General features: G+C 40.8%; 1 protein-coding gene across 13 annotated transcripts in view; it reads left to right on the top strand.

The window, feature by feature from the left end:
* Positions 1–25,347, top strand: part of SPTAN1 (spectrin alpha, non-erythrocytic 1) — a 46,119-nt gene that overhangs the window by 17,815 nt on the left and 2,957 nt on the right. For 2 of the 13 annotated variants that reach the window (XM_014256262.2, XM_014256259.1), the window contains 38 exons: positions 116–297; positions 576–819; positions 1,137–1,259; positions 1,983–2,200; positions 2,928–3,020; positions 3,361–3,495; positions 3,911–4,059; positions 5,392–5,451; positions 7,582–7,780; positions 8,344–8,448; positions 8,957–8,977; positions 9,331–9,366; positions 10,353–10,400; positions 10,730–10,821; positions 10,978–11,122; positions 11,235–11,416; positions 11,584–11,683; positions 11,808–12,005; positions 12,128–12,274; positions 12,812–12,915; positions 13,044–13,206; positions 13,696–13,710; positions 15,398–15,529; positions 15,834–15,971; positions 16,326–16,430; positions 16,642–16,850; positions 17,553–17,673; positions 17,820–17,941; positions 18,410–18,542; positions 18,935–19,033; positions 19,303–19,462; positions 19,690–19,766; positions 19,912–20,121; positions 20,353–20,649; positions 21,093–21,205; positions 22,003–22,020; positions 23,787–23,849; positions 25,111–25,165. In XM_014256262.2, the coding sequence (XP_014111737.1) occupies positions 116–297; positions 576–819; positions 1,137–1,259; positions 1,983–2,200; positions 2,928–3,020; positions 3,361–3,495; positions 3,911–4,059; positions 5,392–5,451; positions 7,582–7,780; positions 8,344–8,448; positions 8,957–8,977; positions 9,331–9,366; positions 10,353–10,400; positions 10,730–10,821; positions 10,978–11,122; positions 11,235–11,416; positions 11,584–11,683; positions 11,808–12,005; positions 12,128–12,274; positions 12,812–12,915; positions 13,044–13,206; positions 13,696–13,710; positions 15,398–15,529; positions 15,834–15,971; positions 16,326–16,430; positions 16,642–16,850; positions 17,553–17,673; positions 17,820–17,941; positions 18,410–18,542; positions 18,935–19,033; positions 19,303–19,462; positions 19,690–19,766; positions 19,912–20,121; positions 20,353–20,649; positions 21,093–21,205; positions 22,003–22,020; positions 23,787–23,849; positions 25,111–25,165 (4,811 nt within the window). The remainder of the gene's footprint in view (positions 1–115; positions 298–575; positions 820–1,136; positions 1,260–1,982; positions 2,201–2,927; positions 3,021–3,360; positions 3,496–3,910; positions 4,060–5,391; positions 5,452–7,581; positions 7,781–8,343; positions 8,449–8,956; positions 8,978–9,330; positions 9,367–10,352; positions 10,401–10,729; positions 10,822–10,977; positions 11,123–11,234; positions 11,417–11,583; positions 11,684–11,807; positions 12,006–12,127; positions 12,275–12,811; positions 12,916–13,043; positions 13,207–13,695; positions 13,711–15,397; positions 15,530–15,833; positions 15,972–16,325; positions 16,431–16,641; positions 16,851–17,552; positions 17,674–17,819; positions 17,942–18,409; positions 18,543–18,934; positions 19,034–19,302; positions 19,463–19,689; positions 19,767–19,911; positions 20,122–20,352; positions 20,650–21,092; positions 21,206–22,002; positions 22,021–23,786; positions 23,850–25,110; positions 25,166–25,347) is intronic. The other 11 variants (XM_014256264.1, XM_014256261.1, XM_014256265.1 and 8 more) reach the window with 11 other exon arrangements.

Below are 25,347 nucleotides of genomic sequence, written 5' to 3'. Positions count from 1 at the left end.
AGAGGAATAGGGGCAAATTTCTAGAGAGTTTAGCTGGGAGGAGAGAGAAAATGAGTTAACTTCAGTTTCCACTTCACTTACCTTGTCCTGTTCTACTCTTACCCATCTCTCACAGGTATAAAACTGCGAGAAGCCAATCAGCAGCAGCAGTTTAATCGCAATGTGGAGGACATTGAGCTCTGGCTGTATGAAGTAGAAGGACACTTGGCATCTGATGATTATGGGAAAGATCTTACTAATGTCCAGAATCTTCAGAAGAAGCACGCACTGCTAGAGGCAGATGTTGCTGCCCATCAGGTAAGGGAAATAATTTTTATTCCTGCCTTTTCAAATCTGCTCACTCAAAAGATGGTATTTTCAGAGATGCTCAGTCAGAGACCTTAGCTGGTTTGGTTTTTTATCATTTCTTTAGCTTTGGGTTTTACAGTTTGCTTATCAAGAATAATTTTGAATTGAAACATAACTTTTATGTCTCTAAGATAATACCTTTATAACTTTAATAGAAATTAACTTCTCAGTCACTGCAGCAACCTCACAGAAATTCTGACCTAATGCTGTTGCTGGATCAATTTTAGGATCGGATAGATGGCATTACCATCCAGGCACGCCAGTTCCAGGAGGCTGGGCACTTTGATGCTGACAACATCAAGAAGAAACAAGAAGCTTTAGTGGCTCGTTATGAAGCTCTGAAAGACCCCATGGTAGCTCGCAAGCAGAAACTTGCAGATTCTCTTCGCTTGCAGCAGCTTTTCCGTGACATTGAGGATGAAGAGACCTGGATTAGAGAAAAAGAACCTATTGCAGCTTCAACCAACAGAGGTTTGTCCATCCTGTATCTCTAGGATTTACATGTCAGACTTGCTCTGTTATAAATTGTGTCCCTATAGAACGTTCCCTGAAATTTCAGAGCTGTTAGGTGTAATTAACCTTGCCCAGAGTTACCTCTTTGCCATTGCTCTGGGTCTCTGTTATGTTGCTTTTGTAATTCCACTGGTATCATAGTTCACATAGTGCTCTGTCTTCATTGTTAGAGTTCTCCCTGTGCAAGTTCGTGTAGTGCTGGCTGCAGCTGCCTTGAAATTTTTGTTTCATCTAGTGACTCTGCTTTAGCTGACTAATTATTTTGTATCTTTCAGGCAAGGACTTAATTGGTGTCCAGAATTTGCTAAAGAAGCACCAGGCTTTGCAGGCAGAAATTGCAGGCCATGAGCCTCGCATTAAAGCAGTCACGCAGAAGGGAAATGCTATGGTGGAAGAAGGTATGTCTCAACATTTTTTAACTCTGGCCCAATCTTTTGTCCTTTGGCCTAACACAGTTACAAATTATTGCCTGATTTTATCCTGATAATAGGCAGGTACCTGCTAGCAGGATGAACTTCTGGTCATTCTTTCACTTGAAAATAAAAATAGGTTCCTAGATGGGAACCTGTCATAATTTTGACAAATCAGTCTACTCTTGATGAACATTTATTTAGCAATTTTGTGCCTTAGTCTTTATAATTAAATCTGTTAAAGGATTCTATCAGAGGTTACATAACCATGATGTGTGAGAGAATTCTCTACAAAGACAGTAATTCTTGCTTTTAAGTAAATAGGCATCTTTGTTTCTGACTGTGTATTTTTAACATGAAAATTAAAAAAAAAAAAAAAAATTAATTAAAAAATCCTGCAGGTCTGAAATAATATTTGTCTGCTGCCAGAACTCTGGAAAGAGATGACCTTTTCTGTTTCATCATTGAGAAATGTTATGATGGGTCTCATTTTATTCCTTATGGTTAAGATATGCTAGTATGGCTTGATTGACAGGTTCAGTGTTTTCCAGTCTGAGGCAGGACCAGCTGAGTTATGTTTTTATAATTTTAGTCTGAATAGTCTTTAAATTGGTCTTATTTCTGTGACTTCAAAGAATTACAAGTAATCTTTTAATGTCTGTTGGTTTTGTCTGCTGAAGTCATTCAGTTCCCTCTGCTTCTGTTCCATAGGGCACTTTGCAGCTGAGGATGTGAAAATCAAACTGAACGAGCTAAACCAGAAGTGGGACTCTCTGAAAGCCAAAGCATCTCAGCGTCGGCAGGACCTGGAGGATTCCCTGCAGGCTCAGCAGTACTTTGCTGATGCTAATGAGGCTGAATCCTGGATGAGGGAAAAGGAGCCCATTGTAGGCAGTACAGACTATGGGAAAGATGAAGATTCTGCTGAGGTATTTGAGATTCTTGTTTAAATCAATTTTGCATAAGTACAGTGAGGATTTGTCCAGTGGTAAAAAGAGCTGTGATAATTTCAGGGTTCTTAACAAAGAGGGCAGATTCTTGCATCAAGCAAGATTTTGGCTCTTAGTCAAAAGATGACATATTTTCCTGTATCTTAGTTGCTGTTGCATATGAAATTCTGCTGCTTAGTATATTAAACCAACTATGAGGAAGGTTTACCTCTGTATTCACTTTTACAGGGTTTTGGTTTTTTAAGTATAATGAAAATATTATCAGCAAAATCCTCATAGGATGAGCATTTCAGGATGAGTCTGGTTTTCAGGAGTTCATTAGTCTGGAAGTAATTTTTTTTTGTCTGCATTTGTTTTATTGATACCATTCTGCAGTCAAACACCAGGTCCCAGGCAGTGCTGAAAGACATTTTATCCACATGAGTTGCAGTTTAAAGGCTCATTTTAAACTTATATCACTCTGGAAATAGTTATTTCAGAACAAAAGAATGTAGCTGAGGTAAGGTAGAGGCAAAGCACCAGAAGCATTAGGACCGCTATCTAGCCTGTGAATAAATAGAAGTGATTATTCCCATGAGAGTCACAAGGCTGGCAGCTCTGAAAAACCCACATTCCCTTTGTATGGAGTCAAAGTATATATTTTAAGCAGAGGCATATTTGTAAAAAAAGGCAAGGTGTGCATGTTGTTATTATCATCCACTTTCAGGCTCTTCTGAAGAAACATGAAGCTTTGATGTCTGATCTCTCCGCTTATGGCAGCAGCATCCAGGCACTGAGGGAACAGGCCCAATCATGCAGGGTAAGGAAAGCTGCTAATCATGTACCTAAAATTCATGGATCAGCAAAAGGTAAAAACAAAGCTCAATAACAGTTGAGCCAATAATTGGTTTTGAGAGGTTATTGCAGAGTGTGCTTGATTTTCTCAAAAAACTTAGCAGTGTGTTTCTATAATCATAAGACAGCTGTATTGTTTTGAAATAAAACAATTTAATGTGGTGGTTTTCAGGGTTTGAGCCCAGACAGCACCTAAACTGACTCTACAGTAGCCTTAACTAAGGCTGAAGTCTATTCTAGTGCAACAGCATTGATTATAATAAACATGGAACAGTTCATTTTTTCTTGTTCTCTTTTTTTTTCAGCAACAAGTTGCTCCCACAGATGATGAAACTGGAAAAGAACTTGTTCTGGCACTCTATGATTACCAGGAGAAGAGTCCCCGGGAGGTGACAATGAAGAAGGGAGACATTCTCACCTTACTCAACAGCACCAACAAAGTGGGTTCTGGCCTCCTGCTTTTCTGCCCTGCTTGGCTCCCTCAGTGCCATGTTCTTTGTTTGGTTTTGGCACATTTAGCCCATGTCCCCATTCAGCACTTCAGCTGAACCTCCACACTTCATTTCCATCACTCCTCTACAGCTGCCAACTTTTCCAAGACAGGGCATGTGTCTGAGAACTTTAATTCCCTGATGTGGAGGAATTTTTGGCCAAATACAAGGGGAGACAGAGGAGTAAGATTTCCATCTTCAAAAGACAGTTTGAAATTCTCCATAACAAGAGCAAACTGTTGACAGCATCACTGGTTTCCTTGTGTTAATAGAAGTCTCTGATTTACAGCATTCAGTCCCAGCATTCTTTATGCTCTTGATGATGGCTTCACAGTGGTTGCTTTGTGGGTTTTTTTGATTCCAGGACTGGTGGAAGGTGGAAGTCAATGACCGTCAGGGATTTGTACCAGCTGCCTATGTGAAAAAACTGGATCCTGCCCAGTCTGCATCCCGAGAGAACCTCCTGGAGGAGCAGGGCAGCATAGCACTGCGACAGGAGCAAATCGACAACCAGTAAGATCTAACTGATGAGATATGACACTGCCAGCATTAGCTGGCTTGCCCTTTGCCTCACAGATTGCCACCAGCTTAGGTTAATGCTTCTTACACTAGGGAGTAATTAATTGGAGCAAAACAAGGGGCTCCTTTGCCAGAGGCACCAGATTCAGTTGTTTTATTCCTACTCTAGATTTTCTTGTTGCTTTTCCCATTTTTAACTGTTAAACTCATGACACTAGACCTCAACTTACTGTCTGACTTGACTATTTTATGTGTTCCTTTTGTTGTTGTACCTAACTATTTAAACTTGTTTGTGAGTTATATATGTACTAAGCAACTCTTGCATATGTAGTCGTCACTTCTTAATGTGTGATCTGTTTTGAAAAGCTTTCTTAAATTTGATTCCATTAAGTACAGTGCTCTCCCTATACAGGGCTGCCCCTGGAGATGCCCTCCTTATGTGTTGGGGCTACTTTGCTGCTAGCTCATCACTATTTTTTCTGAAATGTGGTGCCAATATTTGTTGCCATTATAGGAGCTAAAATGTGTCCCCCCTTCTTTTTTTTTTCAATTTTTATCATCTTTTTTAAGAGAGCATCATATCGTTGCAAACAGAAAACTGCAAGGCCACTTGGTAATGACCTTCTTGAAGCACATGGTGGCTGGAGATTAATTCAAGCAAGGGCTGTGGGTGATAGCTGTGAGTGCTGGCTCATCTTATCAAGCCACTTGAAAGCTGAAGCTGAAAGTTTTTTGTATACTCCTATCTGTTTGCACAGCTATGCTGTCATTCTGTGTGAGAATTTCCTCACACTCAGTTGTGTTGAGTCATCAGTTTTTGCAGTGCCATGCAATAGTTACTAGCCTTAGCTCTAGAATTAAAAAATTAAAATTAAATCACTAAAAAAAACCCCACCAACCCATAACAAAAAACCTTTATACCAGCACCAAGAAAAAATGCTGGAAAATTGTGGCACACTGGTCAGGATTTTAATGATATCATTCTCTCCATGGGTTTGCATATAGCTTTTACTAACTAGAACAGGGTGCCTTATTTTAGAGCTAAGGAGAGGGGACCACCTTTTAGTTTCCAATCCTATGGCACAATAGTGAGGGAGTGAGGAGACCTTATAGAGAGAGCTTAACTGTACTGCTGAGGTTTCCTGACATGAACTGTACTCCTGGTCTGATTTGCTTTGTTTGCTTCTGAACAACACCTAATTTTCTCCATTTAAATGTGAACTCTTACCCATCTCCTACCAGCCACGGATGGACCTGCTGCTTTCATTATTTTTGTTAATCTGACTAATTTTTCGCATGCATTTGCTGTGCTCCCTGTCTGTGCAGGACTCTCATTACTAAGGAGGTCGGCAGTGTATCTCTGCGTATGAAACAGGTCGAAGAACTGTGAGTAGGATTAGCCCTTTCCTAAACCATGCTGTCTCCACACTGTCACTGTTCATCCTCCCTTTGTTTCTTTCTTTGGGAACGCTGCTCCAAAGAGACTTGAAAGAGGCCATTTCTGCAATGAGGATTAGTTTAGATGAATGTGGTGGTCTGTGTTTCCTCTGTTCCTCACAACCAGCTGCTTATCTTGCTGGGCACCTCTCTGCTGCTAAATTGGTTCATGTTTATTCCATCACAGTGGTTTTGCTTACCAAAGAGGCTTTAGGGCTATCTAGACTGTTTTCCTTATAAAGCATGTCCTGTGTTTTCTGAGGTGCTGATAGAAATATTAGTTTGTTTATATAAATATATATAAAATACATCTACCAAATATTGCATCTCATCTGAATGAGTTTGGGAAGAGTGGAGTTGTCATGGTTTATCATATAAAGTAACATTCGTGCTGAGTAGTCAAAAACTATTATTTATGTAGGGTGATTATTTCTTAATTTTAACATTAACTAAATTTTGAAGCCTGTGTTCATGTCTCCTGGAAAAGATAACAAGTTTTCATCTTACTGGTGGAAGTTGCTGGGAAATCCAAAGCCACAGTGTTTCTTGGCTGTTCCTGGCTTTTCATAGCCATGCAAAAATATATTTCTTGAAAATTGAAACTTTTATGTAAATCTCTCAAGTGTTGCAAAGCAACTCTTAGGTTAGGTCTGTTTCTGAGTCTTGCCCCAGATCCTCTGAGTTTTACAAGTATTTAATACCCAACATTGTTTGCTGAGGCAAACAGCCACAGTTAGGACAGGCTTCAAATCAGTGTTTTCAAGTCACGGTAGAAAGTTTCTATTTAAACCTAATATGAAAGATTCTTAGTTCCTTTCTGCCCACTCTTAAACTACAGTAAACAGGAAGCCACAAAGTCTCTGCTTCTATGGAAGGAGAGCTGATTTACACTTTGGTAAATAGACATTACAGCCTAGGATACTGAGGATTTTTATCAGGAGACTTTGTCATCTCTGAGCTGTTGGTTAGGAAAATGCTGCAGGATTGAACTCCTCAAGCTGGAAGGTTATAACTGCTCAGAATGTGCCCTTGTGCTTCGGGGTGGGAAATTAAAACATCCCCATTTGAGGTCCCTGCAGGTACCTCAGCAGTGTCTGGTATTATTTGATTTAATAACATTAGAAGAAATACGCTTAATAGTGAGAATCTATTGCTGTTGATCTATGTGGTAGACCAATGTCCAAACTGATTCAGGACATAAAAAACCCTTCTAGATGCAGCTAAAATGTCTCATCTTGTAGAAGACTTAAAGTAAGAATGAGTATTAAAATTGTGGTTTTTCTGAATGCAGGTTTTTAAAAAACAGGCATTATGCATTACTAGAGAGATTTGTAATTCAGTATCGGTGGCTGCAAAACCGCTCTTGGCTTTTTTCAGCATTAGCTTGGGAAAGCTATTTTTGTCTGTGTCTAGTTGATTACAAGGTGGTTTTAAATAACTGGCTGGTGTTAAAAGGTTTATTTGCCTGTGCAGTCCAATTTAAACATTTTTAAGATTCACTTTTTGTCCTAATGTAAAGGAGTAGTTATATCACTGATTTTGAGAATTCCACAGGTATAAAAAGTGTACATGAAATGAGTTTTGTGGATTTCCCAGTTGAATATAGGTGTGCTATCAAAGATACATACCTTGCTTAAACATTCAGCAGATTTTACACTGGAAAATGGCTAGTGAAGATGTTTAAGTCCTAAAGCTGGAGGCTGGTGCATTTTCATAATTGGATGCCAAACTTGATGTACTCTAGGAAAATACCTCTTGACAAGTAAGGGCCTATGGAGTCGTTAGTGCCCTGCAGTGATGCAGTGGTTTAAGAGCCTACTCCAGCCTAGGCTGTGATTTGGGTTTGCATTTGCCCAGTGAGGTGTTGCATGTGGGAGTTCCCATTTTGGTGTGCAATCCATGTGGAGGAGAGACACGGACAGTCTTCATTCCCAACTGCACGAATAGCTCATCCTGTAGCAGAAAAGAGCATAAGGTCAGGGATCCCCCATTTTTGGGGACCCCAGTACTTGGGAAATGCCTGTGATTGGACTCGGTTCCATCTGACTGTTCCCTGCTTTCCTTTCCTGCTTGTCCCAGGTATCACTCTCTCCTGGAACTGGGAGAAAAGCGTAAAGGAATGTTGGAAAAAAGCTGCAAGAAGTTCATGCTTTTCCGTGAAGCCAACGAGCTCCAGCAGTGGATCAATGAGAAGGAAGCAGCACTCACCAGTGAGGAAGTGGGTGCTGATCTGGAGCAGGTGGAGGTTCTGCAGAAGAAATTTGATGATTTTCAGAAGGTATGTTGTGATGTTGCATGACATGTATGTTAATTTTGGCCTTTCCCTTCAGGCTTTCTGGTCATGTATCCCTGACAATTCTTCATAGCTGATAAGGAAACATGGCTTTGATTTGACACAAAAGGTCCATGGAAGGTATATATTAACTTTTTATTTCATTTTGTGAGGATAGAGAATCCCACATTCAAGTGTCTTCAGTTTGATTACATTCCCCTGGTTGCCTCATGCTTCTCAGCTCCCAGAGAGCTGAAACTCTCTTTCAACACTTTGCAGTAGAGTCTGCCAAGCTTTGGAGGAATTTCACTTTGTGTAAAGCATAACCTTCAGTTAAGCTATTCCTATTGAAAGGAAAGATGCATTTGGTTTACATCTGTAAAGTTGTTTCCCTGAAATATGGGGGAAAAATAATCTGGCAGCTGGGATTCCCTGGCACAGGCTCTCTGGGAACTCAGGGTCACTCAGTTCCTGCTGTTCACACACTGTGTGCTCCTGCTGAGCCACCTTGTCCCACGTGTTTTGCCTGGGTGAATTTTAATTCTGGGATATTTCCCTGTTCTGTGTAGGATCTCAAAGCCAACGAGTCACGACTGAAGGATATAAACAAGGTTGCCAAGGACTTGGAGTCAGAAGGGCTGATGGCAGATGAAGTACAAGCTGTACAGCAACAGGTGCTCTTTTTTTCTGCCTTAATCTAATTTAAGAAGCAAAAGATTTTCCTCCTTTCTTTTGTCTGTTGTCTTTGCCTGGCATTGCAAGATTCAGACTGTTCTCTAGTGTGGCCATCCCAAGAAGACCTTTATTATATTTTTTAATAATTCTAAAAAAATAGCAACAGCATCTAGAGCTTTTTCCTTTGTTTTTTTAGGAATGGAAAGTCTTTAGAATAATATTAAAAGTTGTTGATAATCCATGCATTAACTTTGCTTCATATAAATTTGAAATTTAGCCTTTATTTGCAGGAAAATGGGTGAGCAATGCTAGGGAGAAAGAGAAATAAAATAGAGCACAATTCAGAGTGGAGGAGGTTTGTGGGTTTTCTGTTTTGGTTTGGGTTTTTTTGACAGCTTTCTATATATTTGTGCTGTAAATTTATCCTGTGCCCACTAAGGTGAAGCATGTTGGGAGAAATATTTTCTGTTAGAAAATAACAAACTCTTTGTCCTGTCTCCTTTGCAGGAAGTCTATGGGATGCCCAGGGTAAGTGTTAATTTCTGAGGTGGATGGAGTGGCAATTTTAACAGGTTTGGGATGTACAAGGAGAAGTTCAGTCATAATTGGAGATCATTTCCATGATGGAACTCACTAATGACTTTGGATGGACATTCAAAGACTATCTTATCTACGATCCCTTTATTTCCTGAGTGTCTTGCCCCACATCACAGATCTAAGCAAGCAGCATAACCCAGATTGATACAAATACTTGCATGAAAAAATGTATTTACTCTGTTAAGGATTGAACACAGAGATATTTTCAAGATTTTTTTTACTGTATTCTGATAGTTTTAGATTCTGCTTCGTATTTAAAGCTGTTTCTTCACATTTTCAAACAGGATGAAACTGATTCTAAGACAGCCTCTCCTTGGAAGGTAGGTGTCATTGCTTAGTAGCACACAACAAGAAAATAAAACAAAAAGTATGGCACATAATCGTTTTTAGACCATTTGCTTCTCCTGTGCCATAGAAATTGTCAACAGCCTGGTTTTTACCTCTGTTCAGTTTTGAGCTTGTACTATAAGGGCAATTCCAGTTTCTGGGCAGTAGATGTTGAATAATCCCTTGTTCATTTTGTATGAGTTCTTTGCTTTCAGCTTGCTACAACAAAAATTTTTTTATTCCTCAAAGTCAAAACCATTTATGTCAATACTCCTTTAGTAAGAAATATGCTGTATTCTATTAGTCATCTCCAGCTCATTTACTACAATAGTTACAAGAAGCCTTTCTCCATTCATTAGATGATTACAATGGAAGAGCTGTCACCTGCTAAAGCACAAAAATATCTTAAATTTTTTTTAAATTACCCAACAATGTGTTTTCCCTAGCATTTCATTCCCATGTTTTATGTCTTGCATCCATCCTGTTAGACTTAAAGCTGCTTGTACATCTTTTAAGTTGTGTGAATGTATGGAAACCAGTTAGTGTGCAATATTTTGACAGAAAATGCAGACATGTTCCCAGGAACTGGTGACTTTTTAAGAATCTTCTGCAAATTATAAACATGTACATTGAATTCTAAGAGTCTTATAAAACTTAGCAAACTATGACTAAGATTTTGGGGGTTTTTAATTCATGTACTGAATGTTGCCTTTAATTTTCCTCTTCTTTGTCCTCATTAAGATGTTTGCTTCAGTTTACACTAACATGACAGTGCTCACTTGTGAATTCTGACTATTCTTACTCTGCTCTATAATACCTTAGATATTACAACCAATTATAAATAATTGCTTCTGTAATTTACTTACATTGTCTTTATTAGTGGTTTCTATTTAAATTTAGTAAAAACTTGCAGTCTGGTTTTGCTTTTGGTTGGAGTTGACTTCAATGCTATATTTTTTATTTCTGCCTTTTCACACAGTCTGCACGTTTGATGGTACATACTGTGGCAACCTTCAACTCAATCAAGGTAATTCCACAACTTCTTCTGACCTGATTTAGAAGTTTTGAACATTTTTTACCCTCCTTTTCCATAGTCTTTGTCTTTATTAAGCTTTATAAACTCTTCTGAATAAATTTATTGAAAGAAGCATTAGTATATACAGCATTTGCTTCTCAAGTTACATCACTGTCTTATGTATATAAAATCATTTGGTTTTACAACTCAGGAGAAACCTTTCAAATTATTTTATTTAACTAAGCTATCTGAATTTTTGCATTCTTCTGGAATTAAGCAGAATTTAGTAACCTTCAGCTGTAGTGAAAGGCCAGTCTTGACTTTTCAAATCCCTCATCCAGGAGCTGAATGAGCGCTGGAGATCCCTGCAGCAGCTGGCAGAGGAGAGGAGCCAGTTGTTGGGCAGTGCCCACGAGGTCCAGAGATTCCACAGGTGAGGGGTTTGTTTGGTCTTGACTCAAAATCTTTGTCTATCAAGAATTCTAAAATATAGCAGAACCTATTCTAAACAAATCATATTCAACGCCCAGCTTGTTCAGTGGACAGTGGTCTTTTAATTCTCTTTTTGCCTTTCCTTCTTTCAAATCAGAGATGCTGATGAAACCAAAGAATGGATAGAGGAGAAAAATCAAGCATTAAATACAGACAACTATGGGCATGACCTGGCCAGTGTTCAGGCTCTGCAACGCAAACATGAAGGCTTTGAGAGAGACTTAGCAGCACTGGGAGACAAGGTGAGATTCTGAGGAATAAAACCCAAAGCTTTCTTTTTATCTACCAGAAATTATTTAACTATAGCAGTTCTCTCTGTCTTCATTGTGCTCATTTCCCTTCCTCTAATCCTAGGTGAATTCTCTTGGTGAAACTGCCCAGCGTCTGATCCAGTCACATCCAGAATCTGCTGAAGATCTCCAAGAAAAATGCACTGAGTTGAATCAGGCTTGGAATAGTCTGGGAAAACGTGCTGACCAGCGCAAAGAGAAGCTTGGAGATTCTCATGACCTGCAGCGTTTCCTCAGTGACTTCAGGTAATGCTGCGATTCCCCCTCTCAATTTGTTTATTATTAATGAAGTATACATGGCTTATTGTTCCACAGGAATATTCCTGTGGAGGGTTCAGAAAAGGACTGTTCTCCCTGTTGTGACTTATTTCAGTGGAGGGAGGGAAAAATTCCCTATTACTGTGTGTTCACAGGGACCTCATGTCTTGGATCAATGGGATCCGGGGCCTGGTCTCCTCAGATGAGCTTGCAAAGGATGTGACTGGAGCTGAAGCTTTATTGGAAAGGCATCAGGTATGTGAAAGTGTGTCATAAATATCAACTAATGTTTCTTTTTTCTGACATTTTCAAATTAGAATTCCAAAAATAGATCAGTTCCAGCTCTGGTTATTGAGCAGCACATCTCTGCCCCTTGCAGGAACACCGCACAGAAATAGATGCAAGAGCTGGCACTTTCCAGGCATTTGAACAGTTTGGACAACAACTTCTAGCCCATGGACACTATGCCAGCCCAGAGATCAAGGAGAAACTGGATATTCTGGACCAAGAACGGACAGACCTGGAGAAGGCCTGGGTCCAGCGCAGAATGATGCTGGACCAGTGCCTGGAACTACAGGTACTCTGCTGCAGTTTGGATAAGAAAAATAATTCCTCTTTTCATTAAGGAGTTTATCATTTCATGGTTATAACAGTGCTCTTGATCTGTCTTGCTGATGCTTTAGATCTTTTTTTTCCCAGCTGTTTCATCGGGACTGTGAACAAGCTGAAAACTGGATGGCTGCCCGGGAGGCTTTCCTAAATACAGAGGATAAAGGAGACTCCTTAGACAGTGTGGAGGCACTCATCAAGAAACATGAAGATTTTGATAAAGCAATCAATGTCCAGGTGAGGAGCATAGCTGAAGTAAGGGGAAAAGAGTTGCCTTTTTCTCATGTGAATTATTGGCAAAAGGAGTTCCTGCCATGTATGGCTTCTGAAGTTCAGTTCCAAATATTCAGCCATGTGGAATTTGCTGCAGAAGTTTGGAAGCAGCTTATGCAGATCAGGATGTATTTCACTGCCTACAGACAGTGTAGACATAGTGGCAAATATTTGTGTAAATTTACTGATAAAAAATTACTTTTTCCCTTTATTTGGGGAAGAAAAGAGTATATTTCCAGTTTCTTGTAGCAGAAAGTTGCCTAGATTTATTGAGAGGTCATACTGCTGGAGTTTTTAGCCCAAAAGATCCTTTTTTCCTAAATACCACAGGTGAAAAGTGTTCTAAGTTGAACTCTGCAGTACTGTAGAAGAGAGACTTCCGTCATAGGACCCCAGTAATGTAAATTTAAAGCAGATAAAAAGGCTTGTTCTGTTCTAGGTACTGCTCATCATTTGCTTTAGGGAACTACAGTTCTAATTCATGGTTTCTGGTTTGAATAGGAAGAGAAAATTGCTGTCCTGCAGTCCTTTGCTGACCAGCTGATTGCTGCAGATCATTATGCCAAGGGAGTCATTGCCAACAGACGCAACGAGGTTCTGGACAGGTCAGTGCTGCCCTGGGAGGAGAAGGCAGATGACTGGAAATCATCTTTAGGGATGTTCTGTAGCTGTTGAAGGTGATGCCTCATGTGGCTCTAGTGTTTTGTTCATTGTATGTGTCAAATTACTGCAGGTGGCTTCGTTTGAAAGCCCAAATGATTGAGAAGAGATCAAAGCTGGGAGAGTCTCAGACCCTCCAGCAGTTCAGTCGTGATGTGGACGAAATAGAAGCCTGGATCAGTGAAAAGCTCCAGACTGCAAGTGATGAGTCCTATAAGGATCCCACAAATATCCAGGTGAATGTGGTTCTTGGCTTAAAAATCAGAATATCATTGTTAACTTTGCAAGGCCTCCTCTGGTTTGAAAATCCATGCTCAGGAATTCTTGTTCAGATATGAAAGAATAGTGCATCATGTTGGACATGTTCTCCTTTTAACAAGGAGAAAATGGAAGTTACATTATGCATGAAAGGAGACCCAAAATAGGACTTGGTTAGTAATAATTCATGCCTCTAATTAATTATTCATGCATATAATTAATAAGATATGTGGTCTCTGCAGCAGAAAGTTTCCTAAAGAAACCCAAGTGGCCGTTGTGTCTCTCTCCCAGCATCTAGACAATAAAATAAGGAAATGGAATTCTTGGGTCTCAACTCTTTTACATTATAAAATGTGAAATCTAATTTATTTTTCAGTATTAAGGAATAAAGTTACCTCTTATGTTTTAATTTGGGTTCATGAAGTAGTATGAATGCACTGAACTACTTCTCTCAATCTGTTTTATAGCTTTCCAAACTGCTGGTAAGTAGTTTGGACTAGCCCTGGTATGTGCATTTATTTTCTCTGTATAAGCTTCTGTGTAAGCCCAAGCTCTGGTTGCTACTCCATCCATCAGTTCATGCAATCTCTTTGTTTTCTGTTAGTTCTTGACCTCCATCCAGGTACAGCTGTTGATCCTCGTCCTATGGGTGTGGCTTTCTTGTTAATTCCTATTCAGCATCATTTATTTATGTATTTGTTTTGCAGGTGTTCTGCATGATCTGTTTAATTTATGATGTTGTTTAGGCTTTTTTAGGATCTAGCCCATAGGAAAATGGGGTTCTATCCCACTTTTTCAGGAATTTGGTTGTTTGATCATCACTTGTGGTGATTTAACACAGGGCATAATGCCAAATCCATGAGCTTTTGTTTGTAGAAACAAATGCTGAAGATGGAGGATTTAGTAAATGATAGATCTTGATTGGCTTAGTTCTTGCAATAGTATAGAAGGGAATAAAACAGAACACTCCAGAAAAAGAGATGTACCAGATGGAAAGCTGACAGCACTTATAAGAATCCAAGAAGTGGAGTAAAATGAGGATATGTGGAGGGAGAAGATAGCTTCCTCTTTCTTTGTTCTAACGAGTAAGAAATGAAAGAATCATTTGTCACTTCAGAGTGTGGTACATTAAATTACTATCTTTTTAGTTGGAAAAAAAAATTAAACTAGAAAGGCTTGTCTGCAATTTGTTGTCATGGTAATTATATGGAGGGACACAATTGGCAGCTTATAAATTGAATTTGCTAAGTTGGTGGATCTAGCTTTGAAGAATATGCTTTTATAATCTCAGGATTTGGGATTTACAGTTCCCAAAATGAAGCAGTTAATGCAGAATTTCTCATACCAGTGCTATAGTATTTTTCCTTTTTTATTTTTGATCTAACATTTCCTTTCATTCCATCCTCTAGGACACTCTCTACCCATGTCCAGTGTCACTTGCATTTCCAGTTCATACTTGCAAATTCTGTCTTGTCTCTTTTGTGCTGTTGTCATATTCCTGGTGGGTGGATGGATCATGGATACATGAGAGCTGCACACTCCTTCCCACACCAAGGCTCCTGTTGTTCTCATGGTGCTCTCAACTTAGCAGAGAAAAATTCTTACCAAATAATTCAGTTATGTTTTTTATAGAAGTTTTTGGCTGTTAATTCAGTATTTTTCTCTCTCTATATATGTATATATAATGGGGCTGTGTATGTCTAATATCACAACTGTGCAGAAAACAGATAAGCTGGAGCAGTGGTTTCTTTTCACTACCTATAGATTAGGAAGGGAAGTAGGAATTTGTGCAATTACTGTAGGAGTAGAAAGGATGATCTACTCTACTCAGGATATATGTAATTGCTGCTTTTCAAAGGGGTGCATTGAAAACTAGGAACATTTACTGCAGTAACAGCTCAGCTCAGTGCAGGGAACTTTGCATTGGCACCTCTGAAATGCAGGACATGCTGCCAGAGTTGTGTATATCAGCTCACACACAGTTTTGCACGTCAAAACGTGGTGGTTACCCAAGTAATGAGAGTAACCACTGCAGCAAGCAGTAAATACCCTGCCCAGAGAGAGCTTCTTCAGCTCAGCCTGTGCAAAAAGCTGGTGACAACCCAGCCCATGAGAACAATGGAGGAGCCCTTTGTGCAGTGCCTGATGGTGTTGGGTTTGTCCTTGCAGAGCAAACACCAGAAGCACCAGGCCTTTGAAGCTGAGCTCCACGCCAACGCCGACCGCATCCGCGGTGTTATCGACATGGGCAACTCCCTCATCGAGAGGGGCGCGTGTGCCGGCAGCGAGGATGCCGTCAAGGTGGGCACCTTCAAGGCTTGCTTGGCTTTGCTTTGAGCAGTGTTTTGATAACTGAGGCAGGACAGTGTCCATCTAGAACAAACCTTGCTTTATAGAAGCTTTTGTATTTCAACTACACAGTGTAGATCAGGCAAATCATTCTGCTTTGGTCTCAAGGAGGATAAATTTTCTGATCTTCTGATTGAGGCAGCATGAAATAGTGACTCTAACTTGCGTGTCTGGAATCAACAGCCAAACTTCCACCATGTTCTGGCATTTTCATGTTTCATTTGTGACATTTACTATTTTTCCCACTTTCTGACAGGCACGCCTGGCTGCCCTGGCTGACCAGTGGCAATTCCTGGTACAGAAATCAGCAGAGAAGAGTCAAAAACTGAAAGAAGCTAATAAGCAACAGAATTTCAATACTGGAATCAAGGACTTTGACTTTTGGCTTTCAGAGGTAATAAGCTTGGAATTAATAACTTGCAAAGCAGTTTCTTTTCAGTTTTTATTACTTTTGTTGATGTTAGATTTTGTGGAGCACTGTTTACTTTTGAGCAAGTCTTTACTCTTTTACTTTTGAGGTTTATTAAAAAAAAAACAAACTTTATTACTAGTAAAATTCTCGTGTATGTGTTCTTGTTATTAGTTATAAACACTAAGGTGAGAAGAAGCAAATTTGCATGGAACCTTTTAGGTATTAAACAGGTGACAAGGTAAAGGTTTAGTAGAAAATTGAGAAGTAATTTGCATGGTCTTAAACCATTATAGGTTCAAGGAGTTTGTGAAACACGATTTGTTGTTCCATCCCCAGGTGGAAGCTTTGTTGGCATCTGAGGACTATGGGAAGGACTTGGCATCTGTTAACAACCTCCTGAAAAAACACCAGTTACTGGAAGCTGACATATCTGCTCATGAGGTATTGCTTTTCCTTTTAGTTTTGGAAGATAAATCATAGTCATAAGCAAATTCTATAGGTACAGGTCCTGATACCTGCTGCAGTCACAGACTTGTCAAAATGCGGTTTTAACAAAACCTGTGACTGTGAGTCAGATTCTGATTTTCATCCTGACATACTGAGCACAGAAACAAGCTCTGAGCAATCCCTGCTCTCTCCCCACTGTGTCCAGGACCGCCTGAAGGACCTGAACAGCCAGGCTGACAGTCTGATGACCAGCAGTGCCTTTGACACGTCCCAAGTGAAGGACAAGCGCGAGACCATCAATGGGCGCTTCCAGCGCATCAAGGGCATGGCCAGCGCCCGCCGCGCCAAGCTCAACGAGAGCCACCGCCTGCACCAGTTCTTCCGTGACATGGACGATGAGGAGTCCTGGATCAAGTGGGTATTTGGGAAGTTCTGGGCTTCCCAATGACACTCATATCCTTTAGTGTGGCTTTAGAGCTGCCTTTCAACATCTATGTGTGTCTACAGGAGATCACCTTTGCTGTCATTCCAGAAAAACTGTTTTGGGTGTGGTTTCATATCTGCAGTTTACTTTGGTCAAATCCCTGTAAGCAAAAAAACCTTGTTTAGATTCAGACATTTCATTTTAGTCTTTTTAGGGAAAGCTCCTACCAAAAATTCAAACCTTTTTCAGTTTCAAGTACTTTCTTGATTCTATCCAGTTCTTGTAATGAATCAAATGGTCTTTCCACATTGGTGTTAGTACCTCAGGAGGAGGGAAAGACGTGAGGCTGATAGAAATCATTCCAATTAGAATACTTCTTTGTCATGCTTTTAAAATAAATAAAAATTGGACAGCTTAACAAAAGACATCTATATTTTTAAAAATAAAATAGTACAGAGGAATCCTGTCCTTCAAAGATAAATGAAATCACCTTCTTCCCCTCACACAGGAATGTGCTGCCAAGAGCCACTTGCTGTTTGCTAATAACTCCTGTACACAACTTTTTACATCCAAGATCTTTGTGCGATAGCACAGCAGTTGTGTATCTGAGGGGTCTTTTGTTTTCTTTGTCAGACTGGACTTTTAGAAGTAATTTTCATATTTTATCTTTCTCTCTTCTCTGTTGAATCTAGGGAGAAAAAACTGTTGGTTAGCTCAGAGGACTATGGCAGAGACCTGACCGGTGTGCAGAATCTGAGGAAGAAACACAAGCGCTTAGAAGCAGAATTAGCTGCCCACGAACCTGCTATCCAGGTGAATGCCTCTCCCCATGACAGATTTCTCTATAAGCAGCATCTTTCTTGATTGTAGAAGACATGAAAGCAGGCAGTATCTTTGCTGGACCCCAAACAATGCACATGAGGAAGGCAGGTGGTGTTCCAATAACTGTTTCTCTGCAGGGTGTTTTGGACACGGGTAAGAAGCTTTCAGATGACAACACAATTGGAAAGGAGGAGATACAGCAGAGACTGGCTCAGTTTGTGGATCACTGGAAAGAGTTAAAACAGTTGGCATCTGCTAGGTATGAATTTCTGTAAAATTCAGTATTAATTCAAAGTTACATGGACTCATAATGATCAGACATACAGAATTTCAGGGTATTAGGTATATGATGTAACAGCATCTATCAATGATTGGACTCTACAAGACTACTCACAATGTTCTTCAGTAGAAACATGAACCTCCTTTTGAGGTGTATGTTGTGTTTAGCCTTTTCTTGCACCAGTTGGGAACCACAGCCTTGCAATCAGCTGGCTTTAATCTACTACCAGGAGATTTTTCCTGATTAGAAATTGTTGGGAGAGAATTTGTTTCATTCCTTTGGCAGTTGCCGGCTTTGTAGTCCAAGGAATTTGTAGAGCTCCAGCCATGGCTGCTGCTGGAGGAGTGAAGTGTGAATGATAGGCTTCAGGCTCTGCACGTTGTTTTTACATCTTACATCTCAATACGTCTCAAAGCAACACTGACTAGTTTTGCCTTCCCCACCCAGGGGTCAGCGTCTTGAGGAGTCTCTGGAGTATCAGCAGTTTGTAGCAAATGTTGAGGAAGAAGAAGCCTGGATCAATGAGAAAATGACACTGGTAGCCAGTGAGGATTACGGGGACACACTTGCTGCTATCCAGGTATGGAGGAAGTTGCCAGCACTTTATTTTTTCAGTATTGCTGGTTAGAGCATAACAAACCTTTTCTTTAATTGTCTTTACAATTTGGAGGATATTGTTGGTTCCTTTAGAAGGCCTACATTGTAAAAAATGGAAATTCACTTTATAAAAGCATCCCAACAATGTTATTTCCTGTAGAAATTACTTGCAGTTTGATGTAGTTTTGCATCTCTTGACCTCTGATTGGAAGTCAGTCTCCGTTTCTTTTCGTCCTCAGAAAACCAGTAAGTTGTGCTAACCAGCTAAGATGAATTTTTGACAGAAAAGGTTTATGCTATCTCATTTATAAAATTAAATACTTTTTAATAAAGGGTGAGAAACTATTTTTAGAAGCCTGTGTCTTGTATTTGCAGGGCTTGCTGAAGAAGCACGAGGCATTTGAGACTGATTTTACTGTCCACAAGGACAGAGTGAACGATGTCTGTGCTAATGGAGAGGATCTCATTAAAAAGGTGAGCATGAACTAGTAAAGAGAAACCTTCAAAGGCTCCCCAGGACATCTTTGTGTTACAGTAGACTTGCTCCTCTCTGTCATGTCTTTGAAAAGAGCTCTTACTCTTTTTTTGCGGCTGAATAAGCTGCTGGTGTTTTGCTTTCAAAGCTGTTTCTGAGACGGTATCTTTCAGCTGAAGCCCTTGCTCTGTCACCAACGTTTTGAATGCCTCAGATGACTTTAACATCATGCAGGATGTCTAATTTTTTTTTCTTCCCTGTCACATAGAACAATCACCACGAGGCAAACATCACTGCCAAGATGAAGGGGCTCAGAGGCAAGGTGTCAGATCTGGAGAAAGCAGCAGCTCAGAGGAAAGCCAAATTGGATGAGAACTCAGCCTTCCTCCAGTTCAACTGGAAAGCAGATGTGGTGGAGTCGTGGATAGGTATGTTCTGTACTGAAGTACAGTATTTGGTCACAAATAATCCTTAAACTCCTTCATTTCCGAAGGTCTCCAGTAGCTCCTCAAGTGCTGTTGTAACAAACAGACCTAAGCCCAGAGTAATCAGCAGTGCTGTCCCTGCTTTATGTTTTTGTAGTAACCTGATGTGGAGCAGGGGGAATGTTTGAGATGGAGAAATGACATTTTGCAACATTTATTTCATTTTCCAGGGGAGAAGGAAAACAGTCTGAAGACAGATGATTATGGACGTGACCTCTCTTCAGTGCAAACTTTGCTCACCAAACAGGTCAGTGCTGATGCCTCCCTGTGAAGGAGGGACCAGCTGAACTCTTTCGAACACACAAGAATCTGTGTTTGAAATATATGCAGGGTATTGGAAAGGCTAAAGAAAAATACAATCTAAAATACCTTTTGTTCTTTTAATGCTTCAGGAAACGTTTGATGCTGGACTTCAGGCTTTCCAGCAGGAGGGAATTGCAAACATCACTGCTCTGAAAGACCAGCTGCTTGCAGCCAAGCACATCCAGTCCAAGGCCATTGAGGCCCGGCACGCTTCTTTAATGAAACGCTGGAATCAGCTACTGGCTAATTCTGCTACCAGGAAAAAGAAGCTCTTGGAGGCTCAGGAGCACTTCAGAAAGGTGAGTGGCCAACCATGGGGCTAAAAAATTCTAATTGTGCACTTGATACAAAATACACACTTGCAACTTCTGTAGCTTGTTCATGCTTTTGCAGCTTATGATTTTGGAGATCCTGGAGAATTAACAAGAATTTCTGAGATGCTTGCAAGGCAAACTCTTGTATATTAATTCCTGATGAACTCATACAGAATATTCCCATTACTGAACAACTGGATTTTTTCTCTTTTCAAGGTTGAGGATCTGTTTCTGACTTTCGCAAAGAAGGCCTCTGCCTTCAACAGTTGGTTTGAGAATGCTGAAGAGGACCTGACAGATCCTGTGCGCTGCAACTCACTGGAGGAAATCAAAGCCCTGAGAGAAGCTCATGACGCTTTCCGTTCCTCCCTAAGTTCTGCCCAAGCTGATTTCAACCAGCTGGCAGAGCTTGATCGCCAGATCAAGAGCTTCCGTGTGGCCTCCAACCCCTACACTTGGTTCACTATGGAGGCTCTTGAAGAAACCTGGAGGAATCTGCAGAAAATTATCAAGGCACGTCATTGATGGAAAGATTCTCTTCATAGTTTATGACCTTTCAGTTATCCCTGGAAGTTGTTCTCTGAGATAATGGGTACAAGAGTTTGTCACCATAATACAGTCAAAATATCTCAAAATTCGTGAGCCAAGAAAAATTGCCACTAACTATAAACTTGTGCTGTTGTCAGTTGTTCTCATGGTGTCTCACTTCCTAACTTTAACAGAAGTTTGACTTCTCTGCTGTGCGTGAAGCAACTGCTGGTTCAATTCCAGTTCTCAGGGCTTCAGTTCTGAGTTACCACCTGAGATGCTTTTCTCTAGATAGCCAGGACACCAAGCACTCAATTTTGTTTTGAGGCTCAGTACTGTGCTGGGATTCATCTTTTAGTTCATGCTTTCTGTTAAAGGATGAGACCAATCCCTTTATTTCTCTGAAATTACTGTTGTTCATTTCTCAGGAACGTGAACTGGAGCTGCAGAAGGAACAGCGAAGGCAGGAAGAAAATGACAAACTGCGTCAGGAATTTGCTCAGCATGCCAATGCCTTCCATCAGTGGATTCAGGAGACCAGGTATAGTTTGTCTTTCCAGCACCTGCCCTTACAGAATCCCTTAGGTAGTATTTGCGTGCATCCTCCATCTCTTTGGACTGTCAAAGCTGTAAATGTCTCCTGAAAAACAGCTCATCAGATCTTGTCCATTCCCTGCATCTGGGATTTGGGGGAGGCCTCATTAGCTACAGGGGAAAGGAAAGCCCTGAAACACCAGACTTAAAAAATGTTTCTATTTCTGAATTAATTTTTCTGCAGTAATTCCAGTTATCCAGGACTTCATTTTTCTCCAGTTATTTCTGAACTAGGCTGCAGCACAGCTGGGGAGGTGGAGCACAAATAGCTCCAAGCAGATTCTGAAGTGCGGTGTTTCTGTTAATGCCCCTTCTGTATTGTGTATTGGGAATCTTACTGGAGTTGAAATAGAGAAAGAAGACGTGAAAAGAGCTTAAAACTTTTATCATTTCCCTGGGCTACTGTCTAATAATAACCTTCTCTGAGGAGAGGGTGTAAAGATTTAACAATTGTGTTAGAAATAGAAAGTCTCAAGGTTGAGGATTGCAGGTGCCTGCACTCAGTGCTGTCAGCAGCTCTGATAGGTTCTGGTTGGGGTCAGAGGAGGTGAGTTCTGTTCCATGTAACCCTGTGATTCTCTATCTGTGTATTTACAAATAGTTCTGTATGTGTCTTCATGAAATAATGAAATATAAATATGATTTTTAATTTTTTGATGTTTGCTTCCCACCCAAATCTCTATCCCTGTCTTACTGTCTTGTCTCTGTCCTGCTGCCTGATGTTTGGATCTTCACATTCTACAGGACTTACCTGCTAGATGGGTTAGTATTAAATTTTATATCTTTCAAATTTTGGTGACGTGTTCTGCTCTGTGTGTTTTCTCCTGTCATTACGTCGCTTGTGAAAGCTGTGCTCAAACTCCTCTTATTTGAAAAAAGCAACCTTTTGCTGAGGTGCACAGACACAGGAAACAAGATCTTGGAGTAGTTAACTATAAACCAGTAGAAACATAGCAATTTCCTAGTCAAAAAGAGAATTACAACAGGCAGCCACTGGCATACCATGGAATTCCTGACTTTTGCTCTTGCTTTCTCTGAGGGCTTGCACAGGAAAAGGCCCTTGATTTGAGAAGATATGTGAGAGTATAGCTGCTTTCCAAAGGCAGGCTATTCTGACATTTCTAGTTTTTCAGCTGAAGAGACTTTCTTAGTGAAATAAAACATTTGACCATAAGTATTCTGAGAACAGTGAAATCTCCAAAGTATTGACTGGTTTTGATAAGGAGAACATTTTTCTGAAATTATATATCTTAAAACATTAAACCTTAAAATCTTAAAGTTTGCAAATATGAACTGCCCATTTTTAATCTGCTGCAAACCATGGTCCACACAGATTTTAGCCTTGACAAGAGAAAACCAACCTTCCAACATGAATCCAAGAAGCTGTTGGAGTTTGCCAGCAGTTTTAAGCCCACTGTGTCCACAGTAATGGTTCCTGATGAGGATGTGTGTTGGCCATTTGTCTGGAAGTGGAAAGGAAATAATAAGATCTTTAAATGTTTTCAGACTACCAAAGCCTCTGCAAATGGGTCTGTCCAGTTAAATTCCTTCAGCAGGACAAGTGGCAGCACAGTGGAAGCTTTGTGATAAGATGTGATGTCAAATGCCAGCAATCTCTGGGCCAGGGCAGAGGCTGTGTGTGAGCCTGTGCACCGGGCTGGAGGAGGCCAGGGCCTTGCTCCTAAAGAGAAAGCTTTTCCTAATAAAAGGGTGGAATCTTTACAGATAATCCTGCTGCTTATTTGCTCTGTAACGATCAGTTTCTTGTGTTCTGCCAGATAAAAATAGTTTGCTGTGGTTTCATTGTACAGTTTAATGGAACCAAGCAGATTTTCCTGGAATGGATGCTGAATTCCCTGCTCCTTTGTCAAGCAGTGTTGTAGATTAGTTCTGGTATCCAAGAACGAGCGAAGAGAAAGGAGCCATTCACTGAAAGATGCAGGGTCAGAGTTAGAGATCCTCATGCCAGGCTCTTTTGTTGAACCAATTACCAGAGGGCTGCTGATATGCCAGGCAGAATTTGTCCCTAATTCTCTGTGAATAGATTAAAAAAAGTGGATTTAGATCCAAGAGGCACTGGCTGTGCTTAGCCTGGCTTGGCAAGAAGGAAGAGCTTCAGGGAAGTGTCAGAAGAGCTGCCATGCACACTCCTAGCTTTGCAGCTTGTGTGTGCCCAGCACTGCCTGGGAGGGATGTTCTTCGGGGAAGGGAGTAAGTAGTACAGTTTGGAGTTTAGGAAGAAAAATGCTTTTGAATAATCTGTAGATGAGCTAACTGCAAAACTTCAGTTTGTCTCTTAGCGAGACTCACTTTTTTGTGACTTACATGAAAATAATAACGGTTTATTTTTGTGTATGTGCAACCAGCATTTAAATAATTTTCTCTCATTAAGTACTTGCTTGTTTGCTGCAAGGCAGTGCTGGCTTGGAGTGTGGCTCCACTGCAGTTGGCCGTGTTTTGGTGTGTTCTTTCCTCTGTTCTTTCTTTCTTCCTTTTTGGAATTTACTTGGTTTCTTTCCTTTGACTAGCATAGCATATCGTCGTGTCATTCGTGTCTATCAGTATGAAGTTGGGGATGATCTATCTGGAAGGTTTTTTCCTCTTATTTTCTTACCTCATCACTTTGGTTTTCAAACGCACTCGTTAATTCCAAGGCTCGCTTTCCTTCCAACTAACTTTCACGGCTTAGAGATGCTTGGAGGTTTGTTTCCCTGTTGGTTCTTTCCACGGTTGGTTCCCAGCTTCCTGCTCAAGGCTCTGGGCGTGCGCTTCATCTCTAGGCAGGCGTTGAGTCTGAGCCTTAACCCTGTGGTGAGAAACACCCAGATGTTTGGTGTATTTTCATTGCTACAGAGTGATTCAGCACTTGAAATCCCCATTCTCAAGAAGCTCAAAAGCACATGGGAAGACAGAGTCCAGTGGGGATGAAAAAACCTGGTTTTAGTGACTGAAATACCAGCGATTCAGGTTTTAGGAACTTTAATACCCCAGAGTCAGAGGACACCCCACCTGCACAGCACCCAGACAGACTCACTGTCCATGTGTGGGTCATCCAGTGCGAGCTCTCACCGTACGTGTTGGAAGGACAGAGATTCCCAAACACGGCTGCTTAGATATTGCTTGGGATCTTGGGGTGGGGGAAAAGCAGCATCCAGAGACTGTCCATAGCTAGTCTGTACGAAGGAGATCTTGGAGCCCCTGGCCACTGTGGGGACCTGCATGTAAAGCTCAGGGTGGAAATCACTGGGCAGAGTGGCTGAACCTCAGCAGCTCTGGGTGCAGCATGGAGAGGTGGGGTGGGAAAGGCACCTTTCCACCAGGCACTGCTGAGCAGCAGAGGTCTGTAGCTCTCTGCAAGGATTATGCCACATTAAGACTACTTTCCAACCAAACCAGTAGTTCTCACCATCTTTTTTTTACCCTCATTTTACCCTTTGTAACACCCCTTTGTAGAGCTCCTGTACCTGACTGCAAATACAGCCCATCCCCAGTGACTCACCTGCAGTTGGTGTGTGTGGTGTGTGCTGGGCACGGGGCAGGGGGGTGGGACTGCACTAAATTCTAATTCCATGAGGTCCAGTAAAGCGGGTGCTTTGAGTCTGGCATGAAGTGTGGCTGCTGATCACATTGCCTTTCAAATGGGGCTAGAAATTAACTATATACAGAAATAAGAATCAGACAAAATGTACTGTGTCAGTCTGAAATAGGATGAGTCAGAATAAACAAACCACAAAACTAGTGATTAAATATCTGAAAGGATTTTTCATTTCAAGGAAGGACTGTTAATTTCAAGCCCCACGTGCCATTTTTTTATGAGATAAGTGCCTTCTCTCACTGTTGTTCTGTGTTTAGGTCATGTATGGTGGAAGAATCGGGAACTCTGGAGTCACAGCTGGAAGCTACTAAAGTAAGTGATGTGCACCCATGTCTAAAACATATTTTCCAGCTGGCTTGGGAACACAGGGCGGGAAGGGAAATGCATGCAATTGTGTGGGAAAATCTTAATTGATTTTAGACATTCAGAATACTGAAGAGACCTCTGGGATTATCTGTTTACATATCTGATGTCTACTTACATCGCAGGCCATT

This window comes from Pseudopodoces humilis, chromosome 22, assembly GCF_049639895.1.
Source record: "Pseudopodoces humilis isolate 2021_Gansu_Grassland_sample_001 chromosome 22, ASM4963989v1, whole genome shotgun sequence".
NCBI classification, from domain to species: Eukaryota; Metazoa; Chordata; class Aves; order Passeriformes; family Paridae; genus Pseudopodoces; species Pseudopodoces humilis.
The sequence above is the reverse complement of the archived record's forward strand: the minus strand, read 5'-3'. Positions and strand labels throughout refer to the sequence as shown.